Below are 15,908 nucleotides of genomic sequence, written 5' to 3'. Positions count from 1 at the left end.
CAGCGTCCACTCACCGGGAGCTTAGACCTCCTCCGGGGCTTCCCCGAGGGCCTCACCGTGAGCCCTGCAGCCCGCAAGGCTGCGATCCTGGCCTCGATTTCCGACACCTGGGGAGTCAGTGAAAACAGACAGACGTCCCTCAGGAGTCCCACCTCTGGTCACAGTCCTGGAAGAGCAGCTGCCCTCATTCACCAATTTTACTGTGTTTCTCCTTAAGATTTTATGGTGTTTCCCACCCAGATGTACTTTCTGGGGTCCCATCTCATGCGGGGTTGTCGGGGAGGGGCTGGGTCACCTCCAGCTGGGAGCAGAGTCTGAGGGACAGGCCCTCTCTTCTCTGTGGGTCCCTTGGGGGAGGGCTGAGCAGAGCCCAGTTCTCCATCACCCCCTGGTGACTGTCCCTGGGAGGCCTGCTCTGTCCTCGGACCTTTATCACCACCGACACCTCTACCCTTACACCGAAGCTCTGGGCCCACGCTCCTCGGGCCAGAGTGTGGTCCTGAGCCCTGGGCTGTCCTAAACCTTTAATTGCTTCTAGATAAGCCCTTCCATGGGGTGGGGCATGGTGAGTGCCCGCATCTTCCTCCAGTGGCTACAAACCCCGCCTGCCCCTCTCTACAGCAAAGGGGAAGGGACAGGGGTGAGGCAAGCGGGGGGTGCGATTCCCACAGGGTCCCCCAAGCTCCTGTTCTGAAGCCGAAGGGGCTCCTCTGCGTGAGCCGTTGGGGAGCCCCTCCCCTGCTGTCACACCGTCAGGGCCCCACCGCTGTCAGTCTCGGGGAGCCATCTGCTCCCGAGGCTGTGGGGCTACCTCGCTCTCCGTCTGCTGAACCTCGGAGGCCGTCACGGCCACCCTGTCCTCCAGCTGCGACAGCGCCTCGTCCGGGGTCCTGGCGGTCTGAATGGGGCCCTGGGGGCCCGGGGGGCTCTTTTCCCATCTGTGTGTTTGGCCTGCAGACGTGCACACCTAGGACAGGAGAGACTGCAGGCTTCACCCACAAGGACCTCATCCTACCCTCCTCTTTCCTCTTCACTCCTGGAGCTGGGCGGCCAGGCGGTCAGCCAGGGGCTGGGCCCCCTGTGGCCCTTATCAGGACCCCTCACTGACCTCCAGGGGTCAGCTGCCTGCCCTGGGCTGGGCTGCTGGGTTGGCTACAGACTGTTGACCCCTGGCCTTACCTCCGCCCGTGTCCTGTGGAGACCGCGGGGGGCGGCCTTACCTCTGGGGTCATCCTGGGGAGGTCCTCCAAGGAAGTACTCCTGTCCAGCTCCGCCCCTTTGTCCTTGCCCTCCTCCTCGGACGAGGCCCCCTGGTCACTGACATTGCTGGTCAGCTCCTCCAGCTTTCTCTTCAGGGTCTCCTCCTCCACGTCTGCCTCCGTGGGCTCGCTGGCACCGGGACCCTGAGATGAGCAAGCGAGCGGGTCTGGTTCAGTGGGCATCTGTGCGCATCGTACTTAGAGGCAGGGCTCTGGGAGGGTCGCATCCCCGAGCACACCTGAGGCTCCCGCTGAGCCGTGTCTCTGTCCATTCTCCACGTGAGCTGGCCCAACGCCCCGTGCTGGGCCCAGTCCCGGCCTCCAGACCCGGCTCTGTAGGGTGGGCCGCTCCTGGTGATCCTGATGCCACCAGGGCATCGAAGACCCACCATTTATCTATTTACACATTTATTTTACTTACAGTTTGCATGCCATATTATATTAGTCTCCTGGGTACAGCAGAGTGATTTTACATGAATATACCTGACAAAGCCATCCCCACAGTAAGGCTAGCACCATCTGTCACCGTGCGTGGTTGGGAGGCTGTTCCCGGCTCTGTTCCCTATCCTGTACATGACACCCCGAGACTTATTTTATAGGTGGGACTTGTACCTGGTACTCTCCCCCTTTTCTGCCCAGCCCCTCACTTCCCTCCCCTTTGGCAACCATCTCTTTGTTCTCTGTATGAGTTTGTTTCTGTTTTATTTTGTTCATTGTTTTCTTTTTTTAGATTCCACATATAAGTGAAATCATGTGGTATTTGTCTTTCTCTGTATGAGTTACTATTATTGTTTTGTTAATCCTCACCCAAGGCTATTTTTTCCATTGTTTTTTAGAGAGAGTGGAAAGGTGGGAGAGAAGGGGAGAGAGAGACAGAGACAGAGAAATATCTACATGAGAGAGAGAGTCACATGGACTGGTGGCCCCTTCACATGCCCTGAGCAGGGCCAGGGATCAAATCTGCAGCACTTGACTGGGAATTGAACCTGAGACACATTGGTGTGTGGGCTGCCACTCTAAACATTGAGCACTTAGACCAGGTGTCAGTACGACTTATTTAAAAAAAACAAAACATTTTTTACTGATTTAGAGAGAGAGGAAGGGAGAGGAAGAGAGAGAAACATTGATGTGAGAAATGACATGGTATCAGCTGCCTTCCGCATACTCCCTACTGGGGATCAAGCCCGAAACCCAGGCATGTGCCCTGACTGGGAATTGAACCAGCGACCTTTCTGTGCACGGGACAATGCCTAACCAACTGAACCACGCTGGCCAACGCTTTCTGTACAACTTATTCCACTCAGCATAATACCCTCTACATCCGTCCATGTTGTCATAAATTGCAAGATTTCATTCTTTATTTCCAGCTGAGTCCTTTCCCATTGTATATATGTACCACCTGTTCTTTATCCACTCGTCCTTTGCTGGGCACCTGGGTTGCTTCCATATCTTGCCTATTCTAAATAACGCTGCAGTGAACGAGGGGTGCACAGATCTTCACTATTTTCTTTGTGCTTTGTTGGCACCTCAACCTCCTTTAACAAAGGGGCTCCAGGGCCCTGTCTCCAGGTGGGTCAGCAGACATTCCACCACTGACGTGGGTTTACTCACTCCAAAACCCTGCGGCCGAGGATACAGTGGCTGGGACACAGCCCACTCCCCAAGACCCAGCACCCACCCTCTGGGAAGCACCAAATTCCCAAGCCGTGGGTGGAAAGCTGAGGCCGTCCCCAAGGCCACGACCCAGGGAGGGTGACCAAGACACCCATCTTCCCACACCAAGGGCTCTGGGACACCCAGCAAAAGCTGGGAGTGCACACAGGGGAGATGAACAAGGCAGGAGGGGTGACAGATTCACCAAGACTAGGGAGCTGGAGATGAAAGGCCGATGGGGATCGTTACCGGGGCAGCTACTGTCCCGCGCAGCACAGGAAGGCGTGAATTAACGAGGCCAGGCCGATCAAACCAAAACTCATTATCTGCAGGAGCTGCAGGTCACTGGTGGGCCAGGGGACAGCTTGAAGTGACTAAACATACAACTTCCTCATCCCTTGAGTCACCAGGCTCTTGAGTCACCAGAAGCTATTAGCTCCCAGACGGGGACGCGAGAAAATCAATTCTTGTTCCGTTTTCTGCAGGCCCAGCGGACGCAGCCTTCCTGCCATTATCTCTCTCGAGGCTCACCTGGGTTTAGCAGAGGGCAAGGGCCCTTCTGGGGAAAGGTGCCTCTGCATTGTTCTCGAGGTAATTAGTTTGGTCTTCACAGCACCGAGAGCCCCGAGCGGGCAGAGCCGCCCGAGGAAGAGCGAAGCTGAGGAAGGTCACCTGGAGGGTTTCGCTCTGGAGTGGCCTGGGGCGGCCCTGGTAACTGAGACCACCTCTGGTTGCACTCAGAGTCTAAAGAGACAGCGGTCAATACCTCGGAGCAGGGAGCCCAGCAGACAGCTTTGTGCCCTGGAGCAGTCAGGACGCATGGCTGCCACTGCAGGCCTGGAGAGGAGGGGCCGGGCCCACCAGTGCCAGGAGTGTCATTGTGAGGTGTCACTCAAGAAAGATAAACTTCCCACGATGACAACTGGGACCCTTCTCACCTGGGGTTGGGGGAGGTGAGCAGGAACTGGGGTAGCACAGAGCCATGGAAAGGCAGCAGCCGGCAGAGGAGACGGGGGGTTGGCGTGGCGCTTTGAGCAAGGTCAGGTTGGCACCCAGGCCTCTCAGGGGGAGGGGAGGCCTCCAGGACCGCATGCAACCACAGATATAACAGCCCCGGGTTTCTATCTGGTATTGAGAGCCACTGGGGCCATCAGACACGCCCATGGAACACTGCTTCTCGGGTACTCAGGAGCCACCTCCATGCAGCTGCTGAGCCTTCCCCCTCGGCCCCAAATGGCCACTGCGTTGGCGGTGGCATCTTCCTCTGTGTGAGCCCCAACTGTCAGGGTCATCATGTTACTAGACTCGTATGGACATCAAGTGTGAACAGGTGCCTTCAGCTTGTGGGCAACAAAACCAACATGTATAACTTGCAAGCACAACACAGACATAGGCATTACAAGGAACAACCATAATTTGGGACTGGCGAGGCTCCTGTGGGGAAACCGAGTCAGTGTGTGCAGCCTCAGCACGGCTTCGATGTCCGGGGGCCGGCTCTCGGGAGTGGGGGGCTCACTCCCCACGGTGGTGCAGGTTAAGTGCCGGGGCTCCGTTTCCTGCCCCCGCCACCTCAGCCCCGTGGAAGTGTCCTTCGTGCGGCATGCTGTGCCATCGTTGGCCTCCTCTTGGCAGGAGCGGTTATTTAAGAAAGTCCTTCCTGAATGTTCCTCACCCAGAAAGTCCTAACCATGGGTACAAAGCAGAGACAGGTGACCGATCACAGGAGGACCATTCAGATGTGCCCCAATAAAACATTGCTCTGGAGAACTCAGCGCTTGTCTGTGAGTCTTGGGGTTGGAAGGGCTGCTCTGGGGGCAGAGGTAGAGGGTCCCCCATCCCGGCCCTGCAGCAGCCTTGTTTTCACCGCCGCTGGGGAGTGCGGCTGCATTTGGGAGCATCGCCTCATGCTGCCCGGTCCCCCTGATATACAGACACAGTCTGGGTGAGATGTTAGTCCAAGTACATAGAGTTGATAGAAATAAATGAAGAAAATTTTCCAGAGATAAGATACAAGCATGAAACAGAATAATTCAAGGTGGCTTACAGGACAATTAGTACCAGCTGGGGTATGTATTTTACTGGAAGTTACTAAGGTTGCTAAATTAAAAACTTACTGAAAATTGACAATTTAATTCTAGTCTTCATCCCATTGTCTTCTGACTAGGAGACTGGGAGATCCTCTGCCACTGTGGTCCTGCCACATGGGGACGTCTCTCTCCCGGGAGGTTTCTATCTCAGGGAGGGCCTTATCCCAGGGAGGGCTGCATCCTGGGAGGCCTCTGTTCCCAGGGGAGGACTCAACCCCGGGAGGTCTCTATTCCAGGGGGAGCTCTCCATCCTGGGGAAGATGTCTATTCCAGGAGGGAGGTCTCTATTCTGGGGGAGTCTCTGTCCTGGAGGGAAGTCTCTATTCTGGGGCAGTCTCTATCCTGGGGGGAAGGTCTCTTTCCTGGGGGGAAGGTCTCTTTCCTGGGGGGGGAAGGTCTTTCCTGGGAGGGGGGAAGGTCTCTATCCAGGGGAGGTTTCTACCTCAGGGAGGGCTTTATCCCAGGGAGGGCTGCATCCTGGGAGGCCTCTATTCCAGGGAAAGGTCTCTATCCTGGAGGGAGGTCTCTATCCTGGGGCGAAGGCCTCTTCCCTGGGGGGGTCTCTATCCTAGGGAGGTCTCTGTCCCAGGGGAGGCTCTATCCTGCTGAACATTTGGCCAGCCTCTCCGCCTGATAGCCCAGAGCCTGGCCTATGGGTCCCCAGGAGGAGAGCTCACCAATGCACCCTCCAGAGCGCCCGGGGGGGGGGGGGGGAGGTCTGTGCCAGGCACCGGCATGCGAAGGAAGCCGGACCTGCACTAACCCAGGCTCCTGCAGATGTGCGTGAGACCAGCCTCGGGGCAGCTGTGGCTCAGGATTCTCCATCCAGAGCAGGGCCCACTCACCCTGGGTTCCATGCTTCGAGAGTCATCAGTTACAAAACGGCCCCAACCCCACAATTTTATCCATAGGAGTCAGGGCCCCATCAGAGACTGGTGAGTCAGAATCAACCTAGCAGGTCACGATGTTCTCATCTAAAACTGCATTGCCTTTCCCCCAATAAAATGTACTTGCTTGTTCTCATCAGTTGTCTGTAAACGGGCTTGTGATTTAATTTCAGTGAAAAGAACCTGTGGTACCAAAGGAATCTTGCGATGAGCTACATTATAAATCAGTGTTTTTATGTGAGCAGTTCTCACTAATTTAGGACTTAAGTACTTTAAGTTGAATTTTCTTTTCTTTTGGTTAATCCTCACCTGAGGATATTTTTCCATTGATCTTTTAGAGAGCATGGAAGACAGAGGGAAAGAAGAGAGAAACATTGATGTGAGAGAAACACATTGATTGGTTGCCTCCTGCACGTGCTCCGGGAGGAGCCTGCAACCAAGGTACGTGCCCTTGACTGGAATCTAACCCGGGACCTTTTTGTCCGCAGGTGACGCTCTAGACACTGAGGCAAACCAGCTAGGGCCAAGTTGAATTTTCTTAAAGGAATGAAGTTCTGACCCTTGCTACAACGAGGATGAACCTCAAAAGCAGAAAGCAGCCGGTCACAAAGGGTCCTTGTTGTACGATTCCAGCGTCATTCTGGATGAGAGATCCGGGACAGGCAAATCCACGGAGACGGAAGGCGGGTGGGTGGTGGCTGAGGCTGGGGAGGGGGCTGGGGGTGACTGCCCAAATTGGGGTGGTGGGCAGGTTTTCCAGAACCCCTCCACCATGGGAACACACACATGTATTTTGATGACATCACCCATCTCTGTTAAGTAGGCTTGTGCAATCTTACAGCTTTAAAATATGGAACGCTGTAATTTCTCTGATATGACTTGGTGTAAGATGAAAGGGCTCCACTTAAAGAAGCTACCAGGAGTATTCCCACGCCCCGTACCTGGCTCGCAGGTGAGGTCCGGCCGCTCTGAGTGGAGAGGTGGGAGGCTGCCTCGAGGGCCCGCATGCTGTCTTCATCCGAGGTGTCCACATCGGCCAGGCACTGCGAGGGGAGCTGCTCATTCCTGATGATGCTCGCCCCTGGGGAGGGACAGTGGGTTTGGATTATTGGGGGTGAGAGACTGAAAGCCAATGGACATGTTTTTCCAACGGAAAAATGAGAGATCGGGGCAACTGTGGACATGATTACATTCTAGACGTTGGGGCCGAGACCCTTCAACAAGAGTATGTTCCCACAAGGAGCTTCAAGGACACAGAGGCGTCCCGGCGCTCACCAGGCCCAGATGGTGCAAAAGCCACAGTGCCAAAGCAAATGCCATGTAACTGCACCACACCGAGCTCCATGTGGGTGGTGTGTGGGTCCCAGAAGTTTCCAGGAGTGGAGGTGACTTTAGGAAGTCTTTCCACACTGGTCACCATGGGCTGTTTTTGCCAGAACAGTGGTGGGCAGGCGCTGGGGGCCTGAGTCACCTGGGGTGTGGTTGGAAATGCTTATCCTGGGCCCCAGGGGGGAAAGCTCACTATCTCCACCTCTTCACCAAAAAGTACCCGCCCCCACAGAGCCCCTGGAGATGGGTGAAGGTGGAGCCCTCAGGGTTGACCCGCACGTGGAGGGCACCTCGCATACAACACTGCACGGGAAAGTCACGTGTGCAGGAGCTACTTCTGCACCTGCTGGGGGCGGCCGTGTGAGTTCCGCCCACAATCTGAATGAGCTTGGGGCCCGGGCACAGGGGCGGCTCCAGCCCTGCTGACACTGGTTCCAGCCTCGAGACCCTGTGCTGAGGACATAATGGAGCCTGGACTACTGGTCACGGCGAGATACCAAATGTGTGTTGTTTTAAGCTCGTACGTCTGTGCAATTTGTTACCAGCAATAGTTAACAGGTACGACCTTCTCACTCAATACCTACAACGGTGGGATGACTTAGGCATTGTAACCCTTTTCACAACGAGGACACTGAGGCACGGGGGCTGAGTGGCTTGGTCGAGTTGCACGCCCTTTTCCATCAAATCCCAGACCGTGCAGTGGTTTGATGCTCTATTAGGAAAGCGATAATGCCCATCACACGCCTACACACACCTTTCTTACCACACTCCCTGTGACGTGCTCCCAGTGTAAAGATGGGGGAATGTGTCTTCGCATCAGTGAGGTAGGGCAGTGGGTCTGCAGTGCTGGGCTTGACTCAGAACGGCAGGCCTCCCAAGAGCCTTTTCTCAGCCTGATACAGTCCTCCTACCTCTCCCGCCTTGTCCCCCAGCCCCACCTGCCACCGAGCCCACACCTGGGTGCTTAGGGACGACGCGAGGAAATGAGTGTGTCCCAGTCTGCATGCTCAGTCAATGTAGATTCACTTACTCCTTGTTTAGGGGGAGGTAAAGCCTGCCTTCCCTACCCAATGCCTCCAGGGTCCTACTGGGTGCGTGGCTCATGAGATTATGGTCTCTTTAATATAATGAAAAGGGAGAATGGAAAGAGGACAGACAGTGTCCTAACCACATTGCGCAGCCGCATTAGTGGAAGGCTGTGCTGCATGTGTGATCTTATTTGCCCGATGTCAGCAGGGAGTCTGACTCTGACTGACCGCACGCGCACCCCCACAGGCACAGACAACGCTTCAGGATTTCATTAGGAAGCTAACTGTCTGGCAACAAATTCCACTGAGAAAATCTGTGTTCTCAGCACCTACAGACCTCCCCTTTCATGGGGGACCAGGCAGGTGGCACCATGGAACTGCACCATGGGTCCCCAGCGGCACCCTGAGTCCTCAGCTGCGGAGATGCCCGGTCCCGGTCAGGACGGTTGGTCCAGTGACCATTGGTCTGTCATTTCAGGAGGACCTGCATGTCCCTACCCTGACACAATGTCCTCTGTAAAGGGGGCAGCGAGCCCTAGGGGGTTTGGCTCAGTGGATAGAGCGTTAGCCCAAAGCCTGAAGGGTCCCAGGTTCGATTCCGGGCAAGGGCACATACCTCAGTTGCAGGCTTGACTCCTAGCCCTGGTCGGGGCACACGCAGGAGGCAACCAATCGATGTTTCTCTTTCTCCATCTCTCCCTCTTCCTTCCTCTCTCTCTAAAAACCAATAAAATAATATCCTTGGATGAGGATTAAAAATAACTAAAAAAAAAATAAAAATAACTAAAGGTGGCAGCAGCTGTGTGGTCAGGTCGGGGGTCAATGCTGGTTACCTGAGTGTTGCAAGGGGCACACGCAGTCGGGGGGAAGCAGAGGTCCATGAGGTTTGCCAGGACTGCACACGCCCGCCAATCACAGGGACGGATAGGGCTACTTTAAACCAGCCAGTGTGTCTGCCCAACTTGGGGTGGCGGGCAGGGTTTCCAGAAACCCCTCCACCATGCAGAGTCCAGACGGAAGACAGCGGCCAAAGGCACCTACCAGGAGTGGCAGCGATCCCCGGGGCTGCTGGGCAGGACTCTCCTGGCAGGCAGAGCCCAGCGCGGGCATCCCGTCCGGCAGGGGAGAGGCTGTCTGTCTGCTCTTCTGGGTGGGGGTGGCCCCCAGAGGCCCTGGCATCAGCCTCCTGCAGGACCACGGCCTCCTGGGAGGCGGCCTCCTCCTCGAAGGGCTCACCTGTGAGGGCCTGAGCACATGGAGCCTGTCAACCGCTGGAGGGTTTGGGCTTGGGGCAGCTCCTTGGTGTGTGGGTCTGTGCAGTGCACATCTGGAGGGCTTCCAGGTGTCGTCTGCTGACTGAGCACTACACACCTCCTCTCTGGCCCTGACACACACCTCCCCTCTGGCCCTGACATCGCAGTTCCCTTCAGTTTCATGGCTTATTCTGCATCCTGTCTCCAGGGAAGGAGGTGGGGGCCTGAATGCTGGGCCAGGTATCACACAAGGAGACAGAAGCACTTCCGACAGCCTCGGGGCCTAGACCCACCCAGACCAAAGCCCTGAGGAAGTGGGCAAGAAGTTTTCTGTGTGTGTGTGTGTGTGTGTGTGTGTGTGTGGTTCTGTGTACATCTTAATAATTCCTAAAGGTCAGAGAGGCTAGAGTGGGTGGGGGTGGGGCAGCCCCTTGGCTGTGAGCCCCACACCCCTCCCCGATCCTTCCTGGGGCCTGCAGAAGGTTCCCTCTACTGTGCTATTGGTCTCCAAGGAAAAGGGGCGCTGAGGGCGTCAGGGAGCCACATGCCCCCACTCCTTTCCAGCTTGGCTGGGCCAGGGCTGGGGGCAGGAAGGAAGTTGTCCCAGGCCCTGGAGGCCATAGGAAAGGGAAACTGCACCCCCAGAATTGCAGCTGGAGCAGGACCCGTGGCCCAAGGCCTCTTGGGTGCTGGCTCCCCACCCCGCTGGCCCGTCCCCGACAGAGGTCTGCCAATCAGCCTGGGCAGGCCCAGCCCTGCCCCAGCTGTGGTCGGGCACTGCCTGAGCCCAGGGGCCCCCCCAGAGTTCAGGGGTCCTGCTGAAGCTGGGCATCACTCTGGGTCCTGTGCCCCAACTGCATGTGCCCTGTGGGTGACGGGCACAGCCACTGGTCCTGAGAGTGACCCTGTGAGGGGAGATCGTCAGCCTCCCAGGTGGTGGGGGATGGAGCCTCACGGAGGGTCCCCAGAACAAGGTCACAGACCTGAGGAGCAGAGTGACCACCTGTCCTGGCTGCTGGTGGGCCCTGCGGTGCCACATTGCTGCTGGGATTATTAACGGCAGCTCCTCCACGCAGGACTAGCCTACTTTGGGCAATAAGCCTATGACCCCACTAATAACATGGAGGTCCAGACACATCCAACTCCCGGGCAGACGCCGGTCCTCTGTCTGCCCTCCCGAGTGACGGGGCTCTGCCTTACTTCCGGAACAAGCATCCACCCTGAACACCCCATGCCCCTCACTCAACTGCCCTGCACCCCACACAGCCATGCTGCCAGCACAGCCTCTCCCGAGAGCCTAGTCCTTGGAGGGTGTGACGCTTCTGGATCCTGTCCCTGACCTGCGGCTCCCAGGAGGGGTGGGCAGGAACGAGAGCCCACTCACCTGCAGGCTGTCCGGGGCTGTTGGGACTGAGGACAGGCTCGGGGGGTGACCGCAACACCCCGCGGAGTCGTCAGAGTCCGCCTCGAAGTCCAGGCTGTGAATGGGGAGGAGGCGCTTTTTCTTGGCGGGCACAGGCTGGGCAAGAGGAGAGTCGGGGTCAGTGGACAGGGAGGACCAGACGCCCCTCACCCCAGGGCCCTAAAACAAACCAGATGAGCCCCAGCTCTGAAGCCGCACGGAAAGGACTGCCCAGAGCCCACCCACCCCTCACAGGGTCTGCATGCCCAGCACCCCTTACAGAGATGAGCAGAAGCTGCTCACACATGCCCAGGACACAGGCCCCAGAAGGCTGCAGCCTTGGGGGCAGGTAGGCTTTGGGTTTCCCACCCTTGGGGTTTTAGGCAAAAGGGGGAGGCAGAAGCGGTGGGGGGGAAGGGGGGAGAACTTGTGCACATTAGATACAAGGTCAGAGGTTAGCTCTGACCCCCCTGACGGTTTCCATCCTTCAGACGGATGTGTAGGGAAGAGTGCAGACACTGGGGAGTGTTCTGGAAGCTTAGTAAGTGGCACAAACATACTTTTGTCATAAACAGATGCATAGATTCATTCCCCCCAGAGCCGCCGGGTCGACTTGGCCAGCATTGTGTCTCTCTCCTAGTGGCTCCGTCTATACTCATCATCGCCTGCCCCTCCTCTCCCTCCAACCTGCTCCCTCCAACCTGCTCCCCTTCAACGGCTCCCCTTCCATCATCCTAACCAGAAACCTTGGGGGTTACTTTGTGTGTCTTTATCACCATAAATAAATTAAAAAATAAGTGAAAACAGAAACAAACACCAATAAAAATAGGCTCATGTTTTGTCCTAGAAAAAAGCAAAAAAGCTCACAGAGTCCGAGGGATTTACATCCCTGAAAGGTGCAAAGGCCGCCTTAAGATGACCCCAGTGTGCCCTCTGGCCCCTGCCCTCCCAACCGTGCTCCAGGGGCCGAGGCCGAGGGCCAGGCAGGTCTGGGGGTCTAGGCAGCCTTCTCTGCCCACCCACAGCTTGCTAGGGTTTTCTTACGGTGACGGTGACCTTATGCTGAAAGTATTCTTCTATCTGGTGCTTATGGCCCTCAGAGATGGCCTGGGCGTGGCAAAGGGAGGCGGAGCCTTAGCGCTCAGGCTATAGTGGAGCCACGGGAGCACTGAGATTTTTAGGAAGTCAGAACCCAAGGCTGCAGCCCCGGGCGTGGTGGGAGCGGTGGGGGAAGACTTACTTTGCTGCCAAGGGGATGGGCCTGAGCCCCTGCGTCCAGCTCTCCATCCGTATCGGAATGCTCACTGTCTCTACTTCTCTCTCCAGGGCTTGGCTCAGGCCCACCTGCAACAGACACCTGCATGACTCCATTTAGGGAGAGATAGATTGGAGGCAAACGCTTTGTCTACGCCCCTCACCCGCATCTATCCTTCCATCCACTCATCCTCCCACCCACTCATTCATCCATCTATCATCCATCATCATCTATCCATCCACCCATCCACCATCCATCCATTTTCCATTCACCATCCATCCATCGCAAACATCCAGGCAAGGCCCTCTGCTGACCTTACAGTGACCTATCTGAGCATCAGTTAGAACTGGTCCTCATCATAGCAGAAAACCAGTTCTCTGCATCAGTGTTATCAGGGTCACACCTGCAGGTATTCACCCCACAGTTACCTACCCCTTGAGGGAGGCTTAGAGCTAAGTCTTTTTTCCCCAAACAAACCACTTCTCCCACAGTCTCATTTCCCCTGCTTATCAGCAGGCCCGGCCTCGGGCACAGCTGGGAGGGAGTGAGGCTCAGCCCCAGGGCCCTCTTTTTCCTTTCTCTGCCCCTCCTCTGCCCCCAGAGGTGAGCACCAGCCAGCCAGCTGGTGGCCCCTCTCTGAACAGTGACAGTCTTGAAACTCATGTCAAAGAGCCAGACAGAGGGCATTGTGACGGGGACTCTGTCTGCATTGAGGGGATGTGAACATGGGTTTCCAAAGGCCCAGGTGTGTGTGTGACTGGTCAGGGTGGTGTCCCTGCCCCTCTGCTCAAATATGAGTAGGATCTCCATGACCCTGTGGTTATCAGCCCTTTACATAACCCTCTCCACCTGGAACTAGGGTTTGGTATTAACCCACCTCCGGCTATTGAGTCACGGTTAAAGAAACCCAAAGGATTTCCCATGTTCCTGACGTGGAACAGAGATTTCTTGGTAGGGAGGTGGAAATGAAGATAAAAGCGTCTGAGCAAGAAGGACTTACTGTGGACACTGGGCGAGCTATGTGCTCTGTCAGACAAACCTACAACCAAAGAGAAGGGGCTGAGAAGAAAGATGCTCTTCGGGGATCTGTGATCTCAAGGACAGGAGAGAGGGGGCTCCTCCCATCCACGTCCACCCACACTGCTTCCCGAAGCTCCTGCCATCCAGTCCTGGGGCCTCTGGGAAATGGCTGCTCGGCAGACCCAGGGCGCCCCCACAGCTGCACAGGGTCTGCAGCAGGTCCTGGCTGGGACTGCAATCGTTTCTTTGTTTGTCTACTTTTATTAGCCGTACAACTCCCCCAGCCTTGTGCTCCTTCCCTGCACCCGTTCTCAGGGGGTTGTGTTTGGGCCCCCAGCAGGGAGACACAGTCCCTGGGGATGTCACTGTAGGGACCTGAGACCTGCCTCCCTGGGGCCAGGAGCCTCTGCTGTGGCTGGAAGCAGGGATCCTGCTGCCCCACAGCGCCACCTCCTGGCTCTCGGTCATAGTTTTGAAATTGGCAGGTTCCTGGCCCCTTTGACTCACTCACTGAGCTCTGGACCCTGTGACCTTCTACATCACACAGATTCCTGAGCCCACCCAGGTCCCTGGCAATCAGCACCTCCCATGGCGGGGCCCAGGTCCTCGGGCTCTGATGTGGCCTGTGGTTTCCTTCCCCAAAGTCACGAGCAGCCGACTTTGGGGGTGAGATTTCAGATGCTTTGCAGTGTGGCTCTTCCTGTGCTGCCTGTGGCTCCCGCCCCTGCCCCCTGTGGAGGGCCCGACCAAGCTCCTTCCGCTGCAGGAAGACCCTTCGCTGGCTCCTGGCTGGCTGAGCGGGCATGGGAGGTGGGACTTTTGTGGGCTCCAACCCGAGACAAAGATATTAGCCCCAAAGAAGCAGCTTGAGGAAGAAAGGAGAAAGAACCCCCAAGAATAGGGTGACAGTCCCTCCTGTGTGGCTGGGGCACTCTGAGCCACGTCTGTGGTCTCATCGTGGTTGTCAGGAGGCCACTCTTACTCTTAGAAACGTCCTGGTTTGGAGGATTTATCAATGTGTCACCCCTCCAAATACTCCACCCAGGGAGGGAGGACCTAGGGACTCAAAGCACGAACTAGGGCCCGGCTCTTCCATCAGCTGCCGAGTTTGAGAAGTTGGCTGTGAGTTCTGCACTTGCTACAGAGCTCTGAGAAAACACGATTTCAGAGGGTGGGGATGTCAACATTCAGGACTTCCCAGGGCCAGGCCAGGCCGGGGTGCAAAAGGCTGCACTCACTCAGCAAGCAGCCCACCCCATCAAAACACCAGACACAGGGACTGACAGGTGCTCAGACACAGGTGCCAAAGCAACCTGCGTGGTCCTGAAACATGCCTGGGAGCAAAACGGGTTCCCCCAGACCCCACCCTTCCCCCCACCCACTCCTCACCTCCCCCTGGCAGCCGCCCGCAGAGGGACCGGATCACTTTGGCACTTCCGAAGCGCTTGAAGCGGGCCCTCACGTGCCCGTAGTACCACTCCAGGGAGCCCATCTTCACGACTCTGCAGAGAGATGGAGCCCAGGCCTGAGGCACTGCTGTGCCCAACCACCATGCACACGTGCCCACCCTTCTTCAGACACCCCCCCCCCCCGAAGGGACAAGCCACCCCTCAAAACCACCAGGGTCCTGGGTCTCCAGGCCCCGCTCACCTGGCCAAGTGGCAGGGGTGGCAGAGCCAGCCCTCCTCCTCGGGGTGGGTGTGGCTGCAGCCTTGGCAGGCGAAGAGGCGGCAGTCCAGGCACTGCCGTTTGGGGCCCTCCAGGAGCCGGTAGGGCTGCAGACAGTGGGCACAGTGGGTGTCATTCAGGTGGGCCGCGTCGGAAACCAGCTCCCTCTGGGAGCTCTCCTTCTTCACCTTGCCCCTCAGCCCCCTTAGGGAAACAGCAGAAACAGGGAACACGTTGGACACCTTGCTGCAACCGTCTTTGAATGTGTGAGCACACACACGGAAACCTTCTCACACACCAGCCCGCTGGGTTCAAACGTGCAGTATGGGTAGGTGGGAACTTATTTTTACAGACATGAAATGGCATTTAAACCTTTCTGCGACTGTTTACAATTGTGTATTTTCCCAGGATGCACATGCATGACTTTCACGGGTTGTCAAAGGGGCCACAAACCACTAAAGTTCTGAGTCACAGGCTGGGGCAGGTCCCACCATTGCCTGCACCACCTCACATAGCTCAGCACAACAGAAAGAGATGCAGAGCTCAGAGCTGGGGGGCAGAGCTGAGATGTCCTGGTTGGCTGGGTGAGCGTGGACATGGTCATGAGCATCTGGGGTCTAGTCTGCCTGAGATGGGGTGGGTTGGTGGCTCTGGGGAGCCCGGCAGGGATCAAGCCAGTGGTTCTGGTCGGGCCACATGGTTCTCCAGATCCCATCTGTTCCCAGTGTAATTGCATAAGAGAAGGTTAGAGAAGAGAAAGACGCAAGTGGTCGATGAGCTGGACAGAGCGGAAGTCACAGAGAATGCAGAGAAAAGGCTCATTAGATGGCGGGTGAGGTGGACGCTGTGCCCTGTGAGGCCCCTCCCAGTCATGTCCACTCTGCCACATGGACCTGAGCTAATGGTCCCGAGTTGAGGACAACACCCACTGGGTGCACGTTAGGCTGGCATCCTGTGGAGAACGCCAATGGGTCACTGCACCCTCCTTGCCGTGGTCACAGAGTCCTGAAGGCAAAGCCAGCGGGCATTTCCTCAATAAGTGGTTTGGGTCTCTCCCAGCAGGGGAG

General features: G+C 56.8%; 1 protein-coding gene across 6 annotated transcripts in view; it reads right to left on the bottom strand.

The window, feature by feature from the left end:
- Positions 1-15,908, bottom strand: part of MLPH (melanophilin) — a 31,662-nt gene that overhangs the window by 2,825 nt on the left and 12,929 nt on the right. For 2 of the 6 annotated variants that reach the window (XM_079782822.1, XM_079782824.1), the window contains exons 3-12: positions 14,824-15,045; positions 14,563-14,675; positions 13,154-13,192; positions 12,139-12,242; positions 10,881-11,015; positions 9,285-9,489; positions 6,828-6,967; positions 1,221-1,403; positions 812-967; positions 15-107 (exon numbers count right to left, since the gene is read on the bottom strand). In XM_079782822.1, coding sequence (XP_079638948.1) covers positions 15-107; positions 812-967; positions 1,221-1,403; positions 6,828-6,967; positions 9,285-9,489; positions 10,881-11,015; positions 12,139-12,242; positions 13,154-13,192; positions 14,563-14,675; positions 14,824-15,045 — 1,390 coding nt within the window. Of the gene's footprint in view, positions 1-14; positions 108-811; positions 968-1,220; positions 1,404-1,968; positions 4,595-6,827; positions 6,968-9,284; positions 9,490-10,880; positions 11,016-12,138; positions 12,243-13,153; positions 13,193-14,562; positions 14,676-14,823; positions 15,046-15,908 lie in introns of those variants that run through there. The other 4 variants (XM_079782825.1, XM_079782823.1, XM_079782826.1 and 1 more) reach the window with 3 other exon arrangements.

This window comes from Cnephaeus nilssonii, assembly GCF_951640355.1.
Source record: "Cnephaeus nilssonii genome assembly, chromosome: 10".
Taxonomy (NCBI): domain Eukaryota; kingdom Metazoa; phylum Chordata; class Mammalia; order Chiroptera; family Vespertilionidae; genus Cnephaeus; species Cnephaeus nilssonii.
Note: the sequence above shows the minus strand (reverse complement) of the source record. Positions and strands in the feature narration are given on the sequence as shown.